Source organism: Neoarius graeffei, chromosome 25, assembly GCF_027579695.1.
Source record: "Neoarius graeffei isolate fNeoGra1 chromosome 25, fNeoGra1.pri, whole genome shotgun sequence".
Taxonomy (NCBI): Eukaryota; Metazoa; Chordata; class Actinopteri; order Siluriformes; family Ariidae; genus Neoarius; species Neoarius graeffei.
In genome coordinates, this window is record NC_083593.1 from 44,001,908 (window position 1) to 44,018,779 (window position 16,872).

At 41.4% G+C, this 16,872-nt stretch overlaps 1 protein-coding gene across 1 annotated transcript in view; it reads right to left on the bottom strand.

The window, feature by feature from the left end:
- The window catches only part of cntfr (ciliary neurotrophic factor receptor), a 415,519-nt gene that overhangs the window by 251,799 nt on the left and 146,848 nt on the right, over nucleotides 1-16,872 (bottom strand). The window contains exon 2 of the mRNA XM_060909413.1: nucleotides 13,307-13,388. Within this exon, the coding sequence (XP_060765396.1) occupies nucleotides 13,307-13,388 (82 nt within the window). The remainder of the gene's footprint in view (nucleotides 1-13,306; nucleotides 13,389-16,872) is intronic.

Genomic DNA, 16,872 nt, shown 5'->3' on the forward strand with positions numbered 1-16,872 from the left:
TATTTTTTGAGAACGGGTTCCAGAGTGGAAAAATCTTAGCCTAGTAAACTAGACCCACCCATCTAGTGGCCAAAAATATTTTTGCCTAGCGAATGGGTCTAGCCTCGCACCATATAAACAAAAACACCCCGGGCATCAAATCGTGCCCGCCAATCACAAGGCAAGGTTTTTGTTTGGATTCTTTGGGCGGGCTTTTGCAGGAGTTACGACAAAGCTGCGCGACGCTGGAGAAAGCGCAGCAGGAAAGATGGCTACGGCTAGTGAACAGCGCGCATTTGACTCCGCTTTGGAATCAGTTTTAGAAGAATTAGACTTGGAGTTTTCGTTGAAACATGAGCAGGAAGAGTCTCTCCGCTCATTCCTTTTCAAGAAGGACGTTTTCGCTGTTTTGCCGACCGGCTATGGCAAAAGTCTGATCTACCAGCGGGCTCCGCTCATAGCCAAAAGGATGGGGCTAGTTTGTGCAGTACGAAGAATTAATAAACAGCTTTGAAACATTACTTTTTGATTGTTTCTTATTTTCCCGTTATTTTAAATTTAAGGGAAATTATTTCACCAAACACCACTAAATAAAAACTCTCAAAAACAGTTTAAGCAAACCCTTGAAAAACACTTGAAAAAAATAAGAGTGTATGTTAACTATGTGGTACAGACTCCAAACTTGTGGTCATTATCTCCAAACTTCTTAATATCTAGAACCTGTTTATTAATTAATACGCATTTTGAAAAATGATTTATTTCAAGGTCTCCCCCACTGCTTTCTGTCGCTCTGACTACGTCACAGTCACTGTTGCGCTGATTGGTCAGAGCGTTGGCCTATACGCACAGAGACAGTTTGAAAGACAGCGGTTTGTTCCTCCCACACCCGTCGGAAATGTCTATGGACCGAGGCCAGACTAAATATTCACATTTAGTCTGGCTTGCCAGGCTAGAAAAATCTGGCAACGGCGCCGTTGCGAAGTCGTCTGGATGAGTAGAACGGATTTGTTTACAATGACGTCACAACCACATGACTAGAAGACCCTTCAACAGACTGTTTTGTATGAACCACTGCATTGCATTCACTTTTGTATACAGATTTTCTTTTAAATAAACAAGTAACTGAACCATTTCTTGAATTTCTTTTTTTTATTGGATAAGACTGCTTTTCAAAATGTTCACACACAATATAAAAAGTTATATAAATTATATAAAAATTCTTTTCAAAATGTTCACACACAATAAGAAAATTAAGTTATATAAAACTATGCACACTAATAAAACTAATTTGTACACACAGAAGGCACGATTTCCTCGCATAGTCGCAGCCATCTTCTTCTTGTTGTTGTGTGTTTGTTCCTGTGAGTGCTTCACGCCGGGTAGAAGAAGGGGTTTATGCGCATGCGTCCTACTTCTTCTATTGTTCTGGTGTCTCCGATGGGACCGTCTTACAGCGCACGTAGAGGTGTGGCATGTGTATTACATCGTTTTCAGCAAGCGTTGCGTTGCCATATGTACCTGATATTTTACTGATCCGTTGCCCATGTGGACACTATTTTTTTACCTGCTAAAAAAAAAAAATCTCGTTGCCATTGTCGTGTGGATGTAGCCTAATTGGTGGCTCTAAATTGGCCGTTGATGGTCTGTATGTGTCAGTCCTGTGATGATCTGGCAACTTGTCCAGGGTGTATCCCCCCTCTCGATCATGCTCACATGCTCTGCCATTTTGTTTTTCTCTACTCACGGTATATGAGCTGATATCCTAGTAGCAGAGTAGCCAATCAGAGCATGTGATTGGTCATATCCAGTGAATGTGGATCGAATAAAAAGTGACAGCAGTCTTTATAAAGTTACGCAGTGGTGAAAGGGTTAATTCAGGTCACAGGATTATTAATAACTCTCGCGAAATGAGTTAACTTTTCTGATGACCATCATCACGTGAGCAGAACCACAACTGAAAAACAAATGTCTTGCTTCGAGTACAACTGAGCTTCCAGCCATTCCACATCAACACAAATCTAATTGTGTACACACACACATACACACACGAGCAAATCAATCATCCCAAACACTCAAAGCAGAGCAATGGCTGTTTTGATGATTTGTCATTAGAAAAATGAAAGCAGGCAGCAGCTGTAAGCATTCATTTTTATAAATGAACAAACTCTGATTGTCAATTGTGTCTATAAGGTCTATTTCTTTCGGTTATCCATTCTGAGAACATAGCACCGAGAGCAAAACGTGTGTGAGGATGATGTTTGGTTTGTTTACCTTTGCAGGAGATTGATGAGTCGTCCTGAAGTTTTAATGATGGTGACCTGTGCCATCAGGTCATTAATATAATTAGTCAAGTGGACAGCATTTTCATTAACGTACCCCATTGTTTGTGTTCATGTTACCTCCTTCTGGATTGTGTTCAACATTAATTATCACCATCACATCACATCACATGTGTACACAAACACTCCTGAGTGGATTGTCAGCACCCGCTGTGTGTATGACTGGGTTTGGTTTTGTGAATTCTCCTAACTATGGCACCTTGAATTGCTGGGTTTCAGTCACGTGACTTTTCTTAGCGGTTTTACCGGAAGTGAAATAGCTGGTGGTCTAGCAAACCTAAACGGCTGCCGTACCGCAAACATCTAGCGATAATTTATCAGAGTACGCTCGTAATCTAGAAGCCATTGCTCACTTTAGATATATTCAGAAGATTGCTATGTGCAATGGAATTGACCCCTACAGTCTGGGAAAGAAGGATTTGTCATACGATCTCGAAAACTACCCTTCAGTCGAGTTCCCCGACATCTCGAACTATCTGGTGTTGCAGACATCTTTCTACACCGCAAAACAGATGAAAGAGTGGAAGAGTATGGAGGCTTACAACTTTTTTTTGTATGTGGCTGGGTAAAGGACCTCGGTATCAAGTCGCTGCCGAATGAATCCTGTATTGATTTTGCCCGTGTATTTTTTTTAAGCTTTTCGTTCGTGTCTTTACAATGAAAAGCTGCAAGTTGAAGCAAGCCTAAACGGCTGCCATACCGCAAACATCTCGCGATAACTTATCAGAGTACGCTCGTAATCTAGAAGCCATTGCTCACTTTAGATCTATTGAGAAGATTGCTATGTGCAATGGAATCGACCCCTACAGTCTGGGAAAGAAGGATTTGTCATACGATCTCAAAAACTACCCTTCAGTTGAGTTCCCCGACATCTCGAACTATCTGGTGTTGCAGACATCCTTCTACGCCGCAAAACAGATGAAAGAGTGGAAGAGTATGGAGGCTTACAACTTTTTTTTGTATGTGGCTGGGTAAAGGACCTCGCTATCAAGTCGCTGCCGAATGAATCCTGTATTGATTTTGCCCGTGTATTTTTTTTAAGCTTTTCGTTCGTGTCTTTACAATGAAAAGCTCCAAGTTGAAGCAAGCCTAAACGACTGCCGTACCGCAAACATCTCGCGATAACTTATCAGAGTACGCTCGTAATCTAGAAGCCGCTGCTTGCTTTAGATATATTCAGAAGATTGCTATGTGCAATGGAATCGACCCCTACAGTCTGGGAAAGAAGGATTTGTCATACGATCTCGAAAACTACCCTTCAGTCGAGTTCCCCGACATCTCGAACTATCTGGTGTTGCAGACGTCCTTCTACACCGCAAAACAGATGAAAGAGTGGAAGAGTATGGAGGCTTACTACTTTTTTGTATGTGGCTGGGTAAAGGACCTCGCTATCAAGTCGCTGCCGAATGAATCCTGTATTGATTTTGCCCGTGTATTTTTTTTTAAGCTTTTCGTTCGTGTCTTTACAATGAAAAGCTGCAAGTTGAAGTGTAGACAAGCAACAGTTCGCTTGATTCTCACTTGTGTTGGCGCTTATCTATCAGGTAAATCATTCACAAAGATCATCAGAAACCCCTTTAAAGACCTGGATCTTAGTTAAACAAGACGGAGAAGTGATCACGGCGTATTGTAACTGTACGGCTGGGGAAGAATTTTGTCACGACCTTCATGTATATGGACTTTGTGAGGAGTGAGGAGCAAACAAAGAAACAGCTGGGGACTTTAGCGCTTCATGACTAAAAAAAGTACTGTAAAATGATGACACATAGCAAGAAAAGTACTTGGAAAACACTAAGGACAGAGCTGAGAGGGAGATACAAACCTTTCACCAAGTGCTCACTGCAAACTTGAGCATGCTTCGACTCGGCTGCCTTCGTTCAAAAGCCACCTTTCTCGACATCTTTTTGTGAAATCCTGCGTTCGTTCACCCTTGTTATTAGTTCACAAAAAAACCCTGAAGAACATTTATCAGTTTCATGGTTTGATCGATTCGAACAACCTAAAACAACACAAGCGTAAGGCATTTTTCATGTGAGCAATGCACCTTCTCCGTACAAACACTTTGTCAACTGAGCTTTGGTAGACCACCAGCTAAAGTTTTGAATAACTAATGAGGCGGATGTGACGTCACATGAAACCCAGCAATGATCAGATCATCAGTGGACACCTGAGATGTGTAGCTGCTCACATCTGGCATTCTAAATGCATCTCCATTGACCAGATGTGATCAGATTTCATCCAATGTCTTTGCTGGAGAAGGGCTGTCATGTACATATACGACGCTAGTCTTCTGTTGCATTTATTTTCAGACAGAAATGTCCCGTGAATAATATCTTGTATACCTGTCCAGACTGTTTCAGATGTTTTAATCAGGTGGTCTGCTAAGGAAACTTAGAAACGAGAGATGAGATGACGAATGAAGCTATGAAAAGCAGTTGCTTTCATCTTCGCTGTTATAACGTCGTGTTTATCCATTAGCCTAGCATTCAGTGCAATTTCCAAACAAACAGTCTTACAATGATTACATATTTTCCAGCTAGGGCGATGACGGAGCTGATCAGCCGCCTATTTGTTGCTCTCCGGGATGCCTCGAGGCATATTTGCAGTCACACTATAAATATGATGTGGCCATATGGAGCACAGATCAACTCCGAGTGTGGTTTGAGTTAGAGATGTACTGATTTGATACGGGTATCGGATATCGGCGTGATACTTACTTAAATAGCTGGATCAGGTATCAGTGACAGTTGGGTCAATCTGTGGGGCTGATCTATTCAAATCAATTCTGTTATTCTCTGTTTACGTCTACAAACACATACTACATCATACCTCAGCAGTGTGCCAGTAGACCTTTACATTTTGCTAAAAGGAGAGTGAACACAGCATGGAGGGAGCTAACAACAAATGGTCAGTACTTTGGAGGTATTTCATGCTTGCTACGCCAAGTTCTTCAGCTACTTGTAATATCTGCAAAGCCAATGTTTCGAGGTGTGTCTGGAGCACTGCAAAATAGAACACAACCAACTTAATCAAGGACCTCCTGAAAGCGTCATGCCAAAGAAAATAACAAGATTGTAAACCAAATACCTAGAGGATATTATATGGTGGCATGAAGAAATTAAGTTTTTCAACACGAGAAGATGAACTTCATATCTTTGCACCACCATGTAATGTTCTTTATATTATATGGACACATCCACACACACACACACACAAAAAAAAAAACCATGCAAATTAATCAAAAGAATTTTAATTTTGATCCGGTTCACCATTCTGACAACACGCGTCTAGTCAGCAGGGAAACACTGGGAGTGATATCATCGGAAGGAAATATCGGGAATTATTATACATACATGACACTTTTTCGATGGAATAAAAATGTGTTCTATTCCCTTCTAGCGGGTTTCATTCATTTAGTTTGATAGCATGTAATATTGTTGGCTTATTGCTGATCCTACGTCATTCTACCCAATGGAGAATGAGCGTTGAATATGGTTTACAATATTGCATGGTTGTCAAGACAACATGACATCACACGTCAGAGACGTAAAACTTCCGCGCTAGCGAGCGACTCTGACAATTTGCAAACAAACATGTCCACCAAGTTTGCTTTGTTAAAAATGGAAGATTTTGAAAGAATGTGGGCTGCCAGGTCGCTCTGTTGTGTGTAATTGTCGAAGTTGATTTTAAAAGTACCTAAGTAAATTACAGAGGGAAATGAATACTTAAGTGAAAAATACTGTGGCGAACGTGCAGCGTTAAAGAAGAGTCTGGAGACAGAAATGTTAGTTTTGCAGTCATTAGCCTGTGCTACTTGCTCTTGATTGCACTGCTTTATTAGCATTCGCTAACACTACTGATGGCGGCATGGTGGTGTAGTGGTTAGCGCTGTCGCCTCACAGCAAGAAGGTCCGGGTTCGAGCCCCGTGGCCGGCGAGGGCCTTTCTGTGTGGAGTTTGCATGTTCTCCCCATGTCCACGTGGGTTTCCTCCGGGTGCTCCGGTTTCCCCCACAGTCCAAAGACATGCAGGTTAGGTTAACTGGTGACTCTAAATTGACCGTAGGTGTGAATGTGAATGGTTGTCTGTGTCTACAGGTATGTGTCAGCCTTGTGATGACCTGGCGACTTGTCCAGGGTGTACCCCGCCTTTTGCCCATAGTCAGCTGGGATAGGCTCCAGCTTGCCTGCGACCCTGTAGAAGGATAAAGCGGTTAGAGATAATGAGATGAGATGAGATGAACACTACTGATGAATGCTACACTAGCTGGAAGGTGACTGCACTGCCGTGCTAACTCATGAGTAAGCTAGCATTGGCCTTTGCTAACACTACTGCTGAATGCTACAACAGCTGGAAGGTGACTGCACTGCCATGCTAACAGTGCTAACTCATGGGTAAGCTAGCGTTGGCCTTTGAGAATGCCGATATGAAGAAAGTGTGTATGTATAATAATAATAATGGCTGACTTTTTTCATGGTATATCAGATATATTCCATTCAGCTACTCGTCCTCAACTTGTTCAATATCATGCTAGCTGAATGGGCTATATCTGATATACCACTCAATGTCAGCCAATATTATTTCAATATGTCACTCAGATCTGTGATGTCTTTCGTATGAAAAATATGAGTTTTCCAACATGAGAAGATAAACTTCATATCTTCAAGCCAGCATGTGATTTTCTTTTTATTATATAGACACATTCACAAACAAAAAGTACCCAAATTTATCAAAACAATTCATCGATTTCCTTACAAGTGAGGATATTGAAAAATGTGTTCTGCAATATCCTGGATGTAGTTCATATGAAAAATACGAGTGGTGCATTTCCCAGTAAAACACTTGTGTCTATAAAATAAATTATATTATAAAATATAATCTCAGCATTTGACGGAATTCTGGAGGAGCACAAGGATCCTCGTGCATCAATCAGCTCAAGCACTCTTGTTTAAATGTAGACATATTTGACAGAGCAAACAATTCCTGCCTCAAAGAACCCATTCCAGTCCTGGGGAGTCAACAGGGTTTGATTTCCTGCCCTTAAAAGTACCATTGGCTTAAAATTCCTCTGTGCCTCTTGTACTAGGGCATACAGTAAAATGAGGGGCTGTTCAGCACGGTCTCCAACAATGTGGATGAAAAGAGAAACAGACGAACAGCAAAATGAGCACAAATACTTGTTTTCATGAGAAAGAACCTGCCACTGCTGCTGAAGTGAGCATTCGGAGCAACAACTGGCTTCACTGTGAATACAGTCAATCATTCAGTGGTTCAGAAAATCGGACAAAAACAAATCTGTGATTTTTACCCAAAGAAGTATATAACTAAACTCAGTGTATATTTTACTTAATTTGCTTTACTGAGTTAAATTTACAATAGTTTTGCAAATGCTCACAAAACTAGAATAAAGAAATGACGTTTACTTGAACCAATTGCATACTAATGTACAGGTGTTGTAATTTTTGAACTTGATTTGTATATACACCTTTGTGGAACTTTAAACTCATTCCATTTTGAGTGTTATGGATGAGGGTGGTGTAGTGGTTAGCACTGTCGCCTCACAGTAAGAAGGTTCTGGGTTCGAGCCCAGTGGTCGATGGGGGCCTTTCTGTATGGAATTTGCATGTGTCTGTGTGGGTTTCCTCCGGTTTCCCCCACAATCCAAAGACATGCAGGTTAGGTTCATTGGTGGCTCTAAAGTGAGTGTGAATGGTTGTTTGTCTCTATGTGTCAACCCTGTGATAACCTAGCAACTTGTTCAGGGTGTACCCCGCCTCTCGCCCATAGTCAGCTGGGATAGGCTCCAGCTTTCTTGTGACCCTGCACAGGATAAGCAGTTAAGGATGATAGATGGATATTATATAATGAAATATTTTAAAAAGATGAAGCGTTTTGGTAAAGTTGCCTTGGTTCAACCATTTTGCGTTTCTCAGTCAGGTGTGTGTGTGTGCATGAGTTAGATATGTACTGTAGTCATGGTTGGTTCCACCAATAATGAAGGCTGATGTCAATGAATGTACCAATTGGATTTCTAGCTTCTGATTGGAACCATTAAGCAGCAGTGGTGATGAATGACTCGAGAAATTGGATGTTTAGAAACAGGAACTTGAAATAACGTACTTTTTGCAGTGTTCTGATTTACATAATTCATTTAAGCATTCGTGTTCTATCCATTGTGGTGCATGGCCAATCCCAAGTACACCCAAGATGGGCCACCAATCCATCACAGGGGCATCACAGTGAAACAGACAGCCATTCACACACACACCTATGGGCAATTTAGAGTAGCTAATTGAACGAGTGCATGACTTTGGGAGGAAACCAATGCACATGCAAACTCCACAGAGAAAGGCTCCAGTCAGCTGCAAGGTTTGAACCCAGAACCTTCTTCCCGTGAGGCGACTGCACTAACCACTGCACCATCCTATTCATTTAAGCTCTCTTTCATTAAATAAATGAATAAAACTTGTTTTATATTGGCAATAGTTAAGCCATTATGTTTGCACCTGCTCAAGACTCCAACTCCCAGAGTTCACAGCAGCCCTCAAACATGGCCACTGCAGACCATAATAACCAACACCACACCACCCTCCATCTCCCGAATTCTGATTAGCGCAACACCTGTTCCACATTAACCACAATCACAGCTCAAGTATACTTGTATAAGGCGTCTCAGAACACATGCATGGTGCAAAGTAAACACTCAGTGTTGTATTGCCTGGATTTACCAAGCCTTTGTATTACTGCATTATTTCTCTGCTTTTGGCTTCAGTTGTGTGTTCTGGACTTTGGCTTTTGAGTTGCCTTTGATAACCAGTTTGTGCCTCACTTGACCTTTTGCTACACTTTGACATTGAGCTTGATTGAAGATTTGGATCTGTTCACCAGTTTGCTGAATAAACACTCTTACACATAGACATCCGTCTATCACCTGCGTTTAACTCCATGGCCGAATGGTTAGAGAAGCAGTTTTGGGACTGGAAGGTAGCTGGTTCGATTCCCTGGACCAGCAGGACTGGCTGAAGTGCCTTTGAGCAAGGTGCCTAACCCTGAACTGCTGCCCTGGGTATGTTCTATGTTGCCCTGGATAAGACCATCTGCTTAATGCCCTTAATGTAATGTAACTCAAGTTTGTGTCCGATGTACTTAAAAAAACCCAAACTGCTGGTTAAATTTACTTGCATGTTTTATGAGAATAAAACTTGATGCTCTGTAAACCTTCATTAAAATGATGAAGATTCTATGCGTGGAAATTGCTACCACATGTTTCTTGAGTAAATCTCATGCCGATATATATATATATATATATATATTTTTTTTTTTTTTTTTCCCAGTGTGCCACCAATATATTTTTTTTCATGCCATCATCCCAATGTGAGACCTTGTTAAGTCTGAACTTGCTCTGCTCGGAGGCGTTGTACCACAGTTGAATGGTGCTGACGACAGCGTGACAAAGTGAAAGTGTCCGCTGACAGTGACATCATCACACCAGTCATGCTTTGCTGAAGCACAGCGGTGATGTAAGGAAGGCCGAAGGGAGCGATGACCATCACAGTAATTTGGGAGATGATGACAGAATGAGAGCATTGGATAAAGCCAGTGCAGTGAGAGCTCTAGGACAGTCTGAGTTCAGCCAGTTTTAAAGAAATGGATTAGTCTGGAATGATTAAGTCACACAAATTGATTTATTTGTGTATCTAGAGCTAATTAGCTTGAGACACTCAAAGAAAGTAAGACAGAGCCACTCAAAGGACCTAACGGCAATTGATCTTCTTAATGCTGGTATCTCTCTAATTCAGTTAGGAAGAAATAACTGCATACATTTTATCGGGAGGGGGGCATAGTCGCAGAGCCTTACATGCAGTTACAGGCTTTTTAAAATGTGTCTTTGATTGATAATCACTGGCTGGGTTTATATGGAGCCGAGTATTACAATTATAATCAGTTTAAAAGCCCAAAATCCTCTGTATAAACACCTCAATCAGAATAAAAAGGCCGAAATCGATTGAAATTTCATTCGGTTGCAGAAAGGTAGTTTAAAACTTTTCACAAACCGATCAAAAGTAAAATTGTACCATATGAACAATTTAACCTGATTACCTCCTGGCTACGCTTTCTCTGCACATGTCCTCCATCTTGATGTAAATGCATGGTAACAGACGTTTCTCAAAGTGGTGGCTTACAAGCTCAATTGGACCTCTGCGGAGAGCTTGATATTTGATACAAACTCTGAAAGAACTTAATGTTATTAGACGACGAGACAGAAGTAAAGAAAGAAATAACAAACTCTTCAAACAAGTCTATGAAAGAAGCTGGGTTTTGATGTCATGACATCATGATGTTCGAGCAGATTAAGCCAACTATGCAGGACTGTGCACAGGTCAGAAATTCGATTCTGATTTTATGCTTGAGATGGACATATATAACCACGCACAATTATCCCATCGGACCCCAGGGTAACTTCTAAGCAACTGAAGGCCTCTCTCACATTGGCTAATGTTAATGTTCACGAGTCCACCATCAGGAGAACACTGAACAACAATGGTGTGCATGACAGGGTTGCAAGGAGAAAGCCACTGCTCTCCAAAAAGAACATTGCTGCTCGTCTGCAGCTTGCTAAAGATCACGTGGACAAGCCAGAAGGCTACTGGGAAAATGTTTTGTGGATGGATGAGACCAAAAGAGAACTTTCTGGTTTAAATGAGAAGCATTATGTTTGGAGAAAAGAAAACACTGCATTCTGGCATAAGAACCTTACCCCATCTGTGAAGCATGGTGGTGGTAGTATCATGGTTTGGGCCTGTTTTGCTGCATCTGGGCCAGGACGGCTTGCCATCATTGATGGAACAATGAATTCTGAATTATACCAGCAAATTCTAAAGGAAAATGTCAGACATCTGTCCATGAACTGAATCTTAAGAGAAGGTGGGTCATGCAACAAGACAACGACCCTAAGCACACAAGTTGTTCTACCAAAGAATGGTTAAAGAAGAATAAAGTTAATGTTTTGGAATGGCCAAGTCAAAGTCCTGACCTTAATCCAATCAAAATGTTGTGGAAGGACCTGAAGCGAGCAGCTCATGTGAGGAAACCCACCAACATCCCAGAGTTGAAGCTGTTCTGTATGGAGGAATGGGCTAAAATTCCTCCAAGCCGGTGTGCAGGACTGATCAACAGTTACCGGAAATGTTTAGTTGCAGTTATTGCTGCACAAGGGGGTCACACCAGATACTGAAAACAAAGGTTCACATACTTTTGCCACTCACAGATATGTAATATTGGATCATTTTCCTCAATAAATAAATGACCAAGTATAATATTTTTGTCTCATTTGTTTAACTGGGTTCTCTTTATCCACTTTTAGGACTTGTGTGAAAATCTGATGATGTTTTAGGTCATATTTATGCAGAAATATCGAAAATTCTAAAGGGTTCACAAACTTTCAAGCACTACTGTGTGTGTGTATATATAAGTGTGTGTGTGGCTGGCACCGTGGCGCAGTGTTTAGAAGAAGGTGGTTCTCATGGAACTTTGCATCCTGGGACCTTTCTGTGTGGAGTTTACATGTTCTCCCTGTGCCTGCCTCTGGTTTCCTCCCACAGTCCAAATACATGCAGATTATGTTAACTGTCTACTCTAAATTGCCCATAGGTGCGAATGCATGCGTGTATGGTTGTTCGCCTCTGTGTTACCCTAAGATAGACTGGCACCCTGTCCAGGGTGAACCCCACCTCTCGCCCAAAAGTCAGCTGGGATTGGCTGCAGTTGCCTCCTCCAACACCCGATGCAATGAGGTGATATCAGTCAAACCCTTAACTTACTCATGTTACAACCATAAAGGAGATAATGTCAAATGTTTAACAAAGTGCTTAAAAATGTTTCAACGATTACATTTTGTAAACATTTAAATTAATTCTTCATCCTTTTATCGTCTGAATCTTTATCTCTTACATCAACTGCGTAAGCGTGACAAGAATTTTGACATGTTTCTCTGTAGTGGGAAAAGAACAGAAAACCTGCTTACTCGTTTGCGCACTGAGAATAGAAGTCTATGAATTTTTCAGTGAATTAAATTCTACGGGATGTACTCAGAGTTGAGTTAAGCACAGATGCATCGTGCACACATCATTAATTCGATCTCAGACAGACTTGTGTGCTCCTTGTGACAGTTGCACAGCAATTACATACACAGGGTTATGACAAAGAAGCGTGTCCTGTTTATGAACGATTCTGGTCTTGAACTTAAGGTTTTTTTTTTCCCCCTTTTTTCTTTTCATGTCAGCATGCATCATGTCATTCAGAAATTCACGTTTCGAGATTTAAATACACTCCATATCCAGATACAGCATTATGAGTTAATAACCATAGCAGACTGCATGCAAAGATTGACCATTAAACTGTGGATACTTAAAAAGAGTCGTAGAAATTAACCAAAACATTGACACAAATTAATATTCCAAGCACACATGACCTCAAATGTGTATCTTTAATGTGTGTCTGCTTCACTATGTAGGCACCAAATTAAAATAAATAGATAGATAAATAAATAATAGCAGTTCACACTTTGCGCAATATTCGACTATTCCCAGTTCACCGTGAAGAAAATCAGATCCGCTGGATCAAAATACAGTTTTATAGACTTGTATACAACAAATATGAATGGAACCTATTGTGTTATGAATGTGGCTGTCATGACTAGGACGATCCTTTCCATGACAGCTGGCTTGAATGGATTCACAATATATTACACTACTATTATGGGTGGATGGCATCCCAAAGGATCGACTGCATAGCACGACTCTCAATACCGAGAACTTTCCCTGCATAGATACCGTCGATAACATTTGAACTTAAGTCACTGACTTAACCCTAAATCTCTTTAAGCTGTAAAAGTCTGGACCCACCCGTATAGGAGAAAAGACAGGAAATGTGAGCAGATTGAGAAGAGAGGATGGTTAAGGAAGTTGAAAGAACATGAGGATGTCTTACCTTGCTGGCCGCGTCGCTGGGCATACACCACCACCACAGCTGCGAGCACCACGTAGCACAACGACGTCACAATGTTGGCCATCTGCAGACATACACACACACACGGGCAACAGTAAACTTCCGGCCAGCCTGGAATAAAACCCAGCACCAGTGATGCCGAGTCAACATGAGGAGCTTCCTCTTTCTCTCTCCGTCCCTTTCACTCTCCTCTCTGACTGCCTCCTCATCCTCAGCCGTTACTCTGCGCTCCCTCCCTCCCTCCCTCCCTCCCTCCATCACTCACTCACTCGCCCTCCCTCCCTCTCTCTCTCTCTCTCTCTCTCTCTCTCTCTTTCTCTCTCTCTCTCTCTCTCGTTTTACAGAGGCTGCTCATGAGAATCAGCGTCTACAGAGAGTGCTCTCTCACACACACACACACACACACACACACACACAAGTGTCTTTAAATGGCTGACAGAAGCCGATAGAAGCCTGACCTCAACCTCAGACCTCTGTGGCCTCAGGGTACAGAGGGAGAGTGGAAAAAAAGAAAGAGAGAAAGAGAAGAGCACAATGCCATGCTCTGTCTTTTTTATGGTCTTTAATGAAGTACAGTACGACATGCAAATTTCCTACTCTTCCTCAGACTACTTCAATCCCATCCTTCTCTTCTCCAGACTCTTTCCTTCTCTTCCTCTCGCTCCTTTTGTTTCCCTCTCACTCCCCAAATGGAGTATTAAAACCCAGACCAAGAACAACACCTCCCAGGGTCTTGGTATCAATCTATCTCTCAAAGCATCTCCTGCTGCATTTCAAACATTAAAACGACCTTAAAGTTGAAACAACACAATGAGTTTTTTTCTTTCGTTTTTTTCCCCCCAGAAGATGTGTAATATTTCAGTATTTGAGGCATGACCCCCCCCCCCCCCCCCCCCCCCCCCAGTTAGCCATGGGAGGCAATGCAAGCAGAAGATGAACGTATTTTTTTTGCACTTGTTTCAATCCTATCATTCATTAAAACAGGAAATTGTGACACGCCGTAAGGGCTAACATGCTAATGGTATTTGCGTAGCCTAGCCCCAGTTCATGAGAGCTTTTCACCAGCGAAAGAACAAACTCTCCTCAGGCTCTGACATCGAACAGATAAGTGAGTGTGGTGCAGAGATAATATTTGTGTGGTACTTTTATCTGTCCACACACTGAATATGGAGAATGTTTAGCTTTTGGTCTGCGACTTATTATAGCTTAATTTATGTGTCTGCCTGCTAAGCTAGTCTTTTATCACCAGACTGGATTCACTCAGGATTCATCGCACGGAAATTTTCAGCAGATTAGAAACAGACATCGAGTTTCTCATCGAGTACATATGAAAGGAGTCGATACATTTTTGGGGAGTACTTAGTTCACACAACAGAGGGAACAATAATGCCTTTTAAATTAGCATTTAAGCGTTTATTAGCGTTATTGATGGTATTCGGTAACACTAACAAACCGTAATGTTCAACATGAGACTTGACACAAAACAGCAAATTATTGTAAAGCATACTATTGAGTAACTTTTATGAATAATTCAGAAACTACAGCGAGATTAATAGCAATGCCAAGCAAGCTTAAAAATGGTTAAGTCCAGGTTCTGTGTATGGTACAGTAGAACCCTAGAAAATAGTTCTTCGAGCTTCAAGTGAAGCAGTGAAGATTTCCAGAAGCAAACGTTTTAACCTGTGACATTAACTGAGTAATAATTAACTCATTTTTATTTCATCAGTGACTAATTTGGTGGTTGTTATGAACACAAATGTTCATTATAATGTATACACTGTAAAACCCGATAAGGTCACTGAGCTCAAAAATTTTATTGAAACCGATTACGTAAAAATTTTTGAGGTAAGTAACTTAAATTTTTTAAGGTAAGATTTATTAAAAATTACACTATAGTTACACTTAATTGTAATTTTTAAGAAATCTTACCTTAAAAAATGTAAGTTACTTACCTCAAAAATTTTTACGTAATCGGTTTCAATAAAATTTTTGAGCTCAGTGACCTTATCGGGTTTTACAGCGTATTATACACCGATCAGCCATAACATTATGACCACTGAGAGGTGAAAAAGTGAATAACATTGATTATCTCATTACAATGGCACCTGTCAAGGGGTGGGATATATTAGGCAGCAAGAGAACAGTCAGTTCTTGAAGTTCATGCATTGTAAGCAGGAAAAATGGGCAAGTGTAAGGGGAAGCCATGGCCTAATGCAGGGGCATCACTAGGAATTAAGCTTTACTGGGGCACTGCCCCCCCGACACACACACAAAATGCCCCCCCCCCCCGCACAATGCACCTTAACGTTCCTGTCCCCAACCTATGCAAAGTGGATAATTCTCATTCTCTCGTGGATGAAGTTATGCGAGGAATAGGTCAACGAGACGGAAAACACATCCCACGTGTGTGAAGATTCTCAATCATCCAGGTCATAGTAAACTGTGGGTGGTAGAAATGGGCAACTGGACTTGCTTGAAAATTCTTGAAAATGTTTCACCTCTCGTCCAAAAGGCTTCCTCAGTTCTGTCTGACTAATAGGGAGTATCAGATATTTATCTTCTCCTGGATCAGAATCAGAATTCTGATGACCAGCTCATCTAAGGTGTCATTGAGGCATCATGTTGGTGTGGGTCACTGGAGGCTGGGTGTGAACGGCGAGTCATTAGGGTGATCAAAGGATTGCCCGTTAGGGTGATCAATGGCAATCTGACTCTCTCTGCAAATTTAGGCATCTTAAAATGTTTTTATTAATGCCAAATAAAATATCCAGCACAAATTATATATGATAGACATAAATTAATAATTTATAAATTTTATTTTAAACACGTTTTTAGTTAGCGGGACTGCAGCTTATCACCGCTCCCGTCCGCGCCCGCATTGTGCACTCCCGCTCCCGCCTGCGCCCGCAATGAGCTTTCAAAATTTGTCCCGCGCCGCACTGCTTTGCGGGATCCTTTGATCACCCTAATGACTCGCCGTTCACACCCAGCCTCCAGTGACCCACACCAACATGATGCCTCAATGACACCTTAGATGAGCTGGTCATCAGAATTCTGATTCTGATCCAGAAGAAGATAAATATCTGATACTCCCTATTAGTCAGACAGAACTGAGGAAGCCTTTTGGACGAGAGGTGAAACGTTTTCAAGAATTTTCAAGCAAGTCCAGTTGCCCATTTCTACCACCCACAAAACATATCCCAGTCCCGAAAAAATTTATTGTTGGCATTTGGGCTTTTAATGCATGCTGATGCTAAATGTGTCACCTCAACTCTCACGATTCACAAACTTACCGTAGCTGGTTAGTTATGACTGACTAGCACATAGCCTACAACCTTAATCTTACCTCTCTCACCCTCCTCCTCATCTGTCACTGTTTCCCTGCCCCTGTCTCTGCTTCGTGAGAAGAATTGTCTGATATCCATCTGGAAAAGTAATTTAATATCGTTTAATTCGATGTAGTTTAATGGGCTTGTTAGAATATGGTTTGCTTAGTTTTGTTGCAAAAACTTCACGCTACCTTAACTCATCCAGAGCCCGTTCTTTGA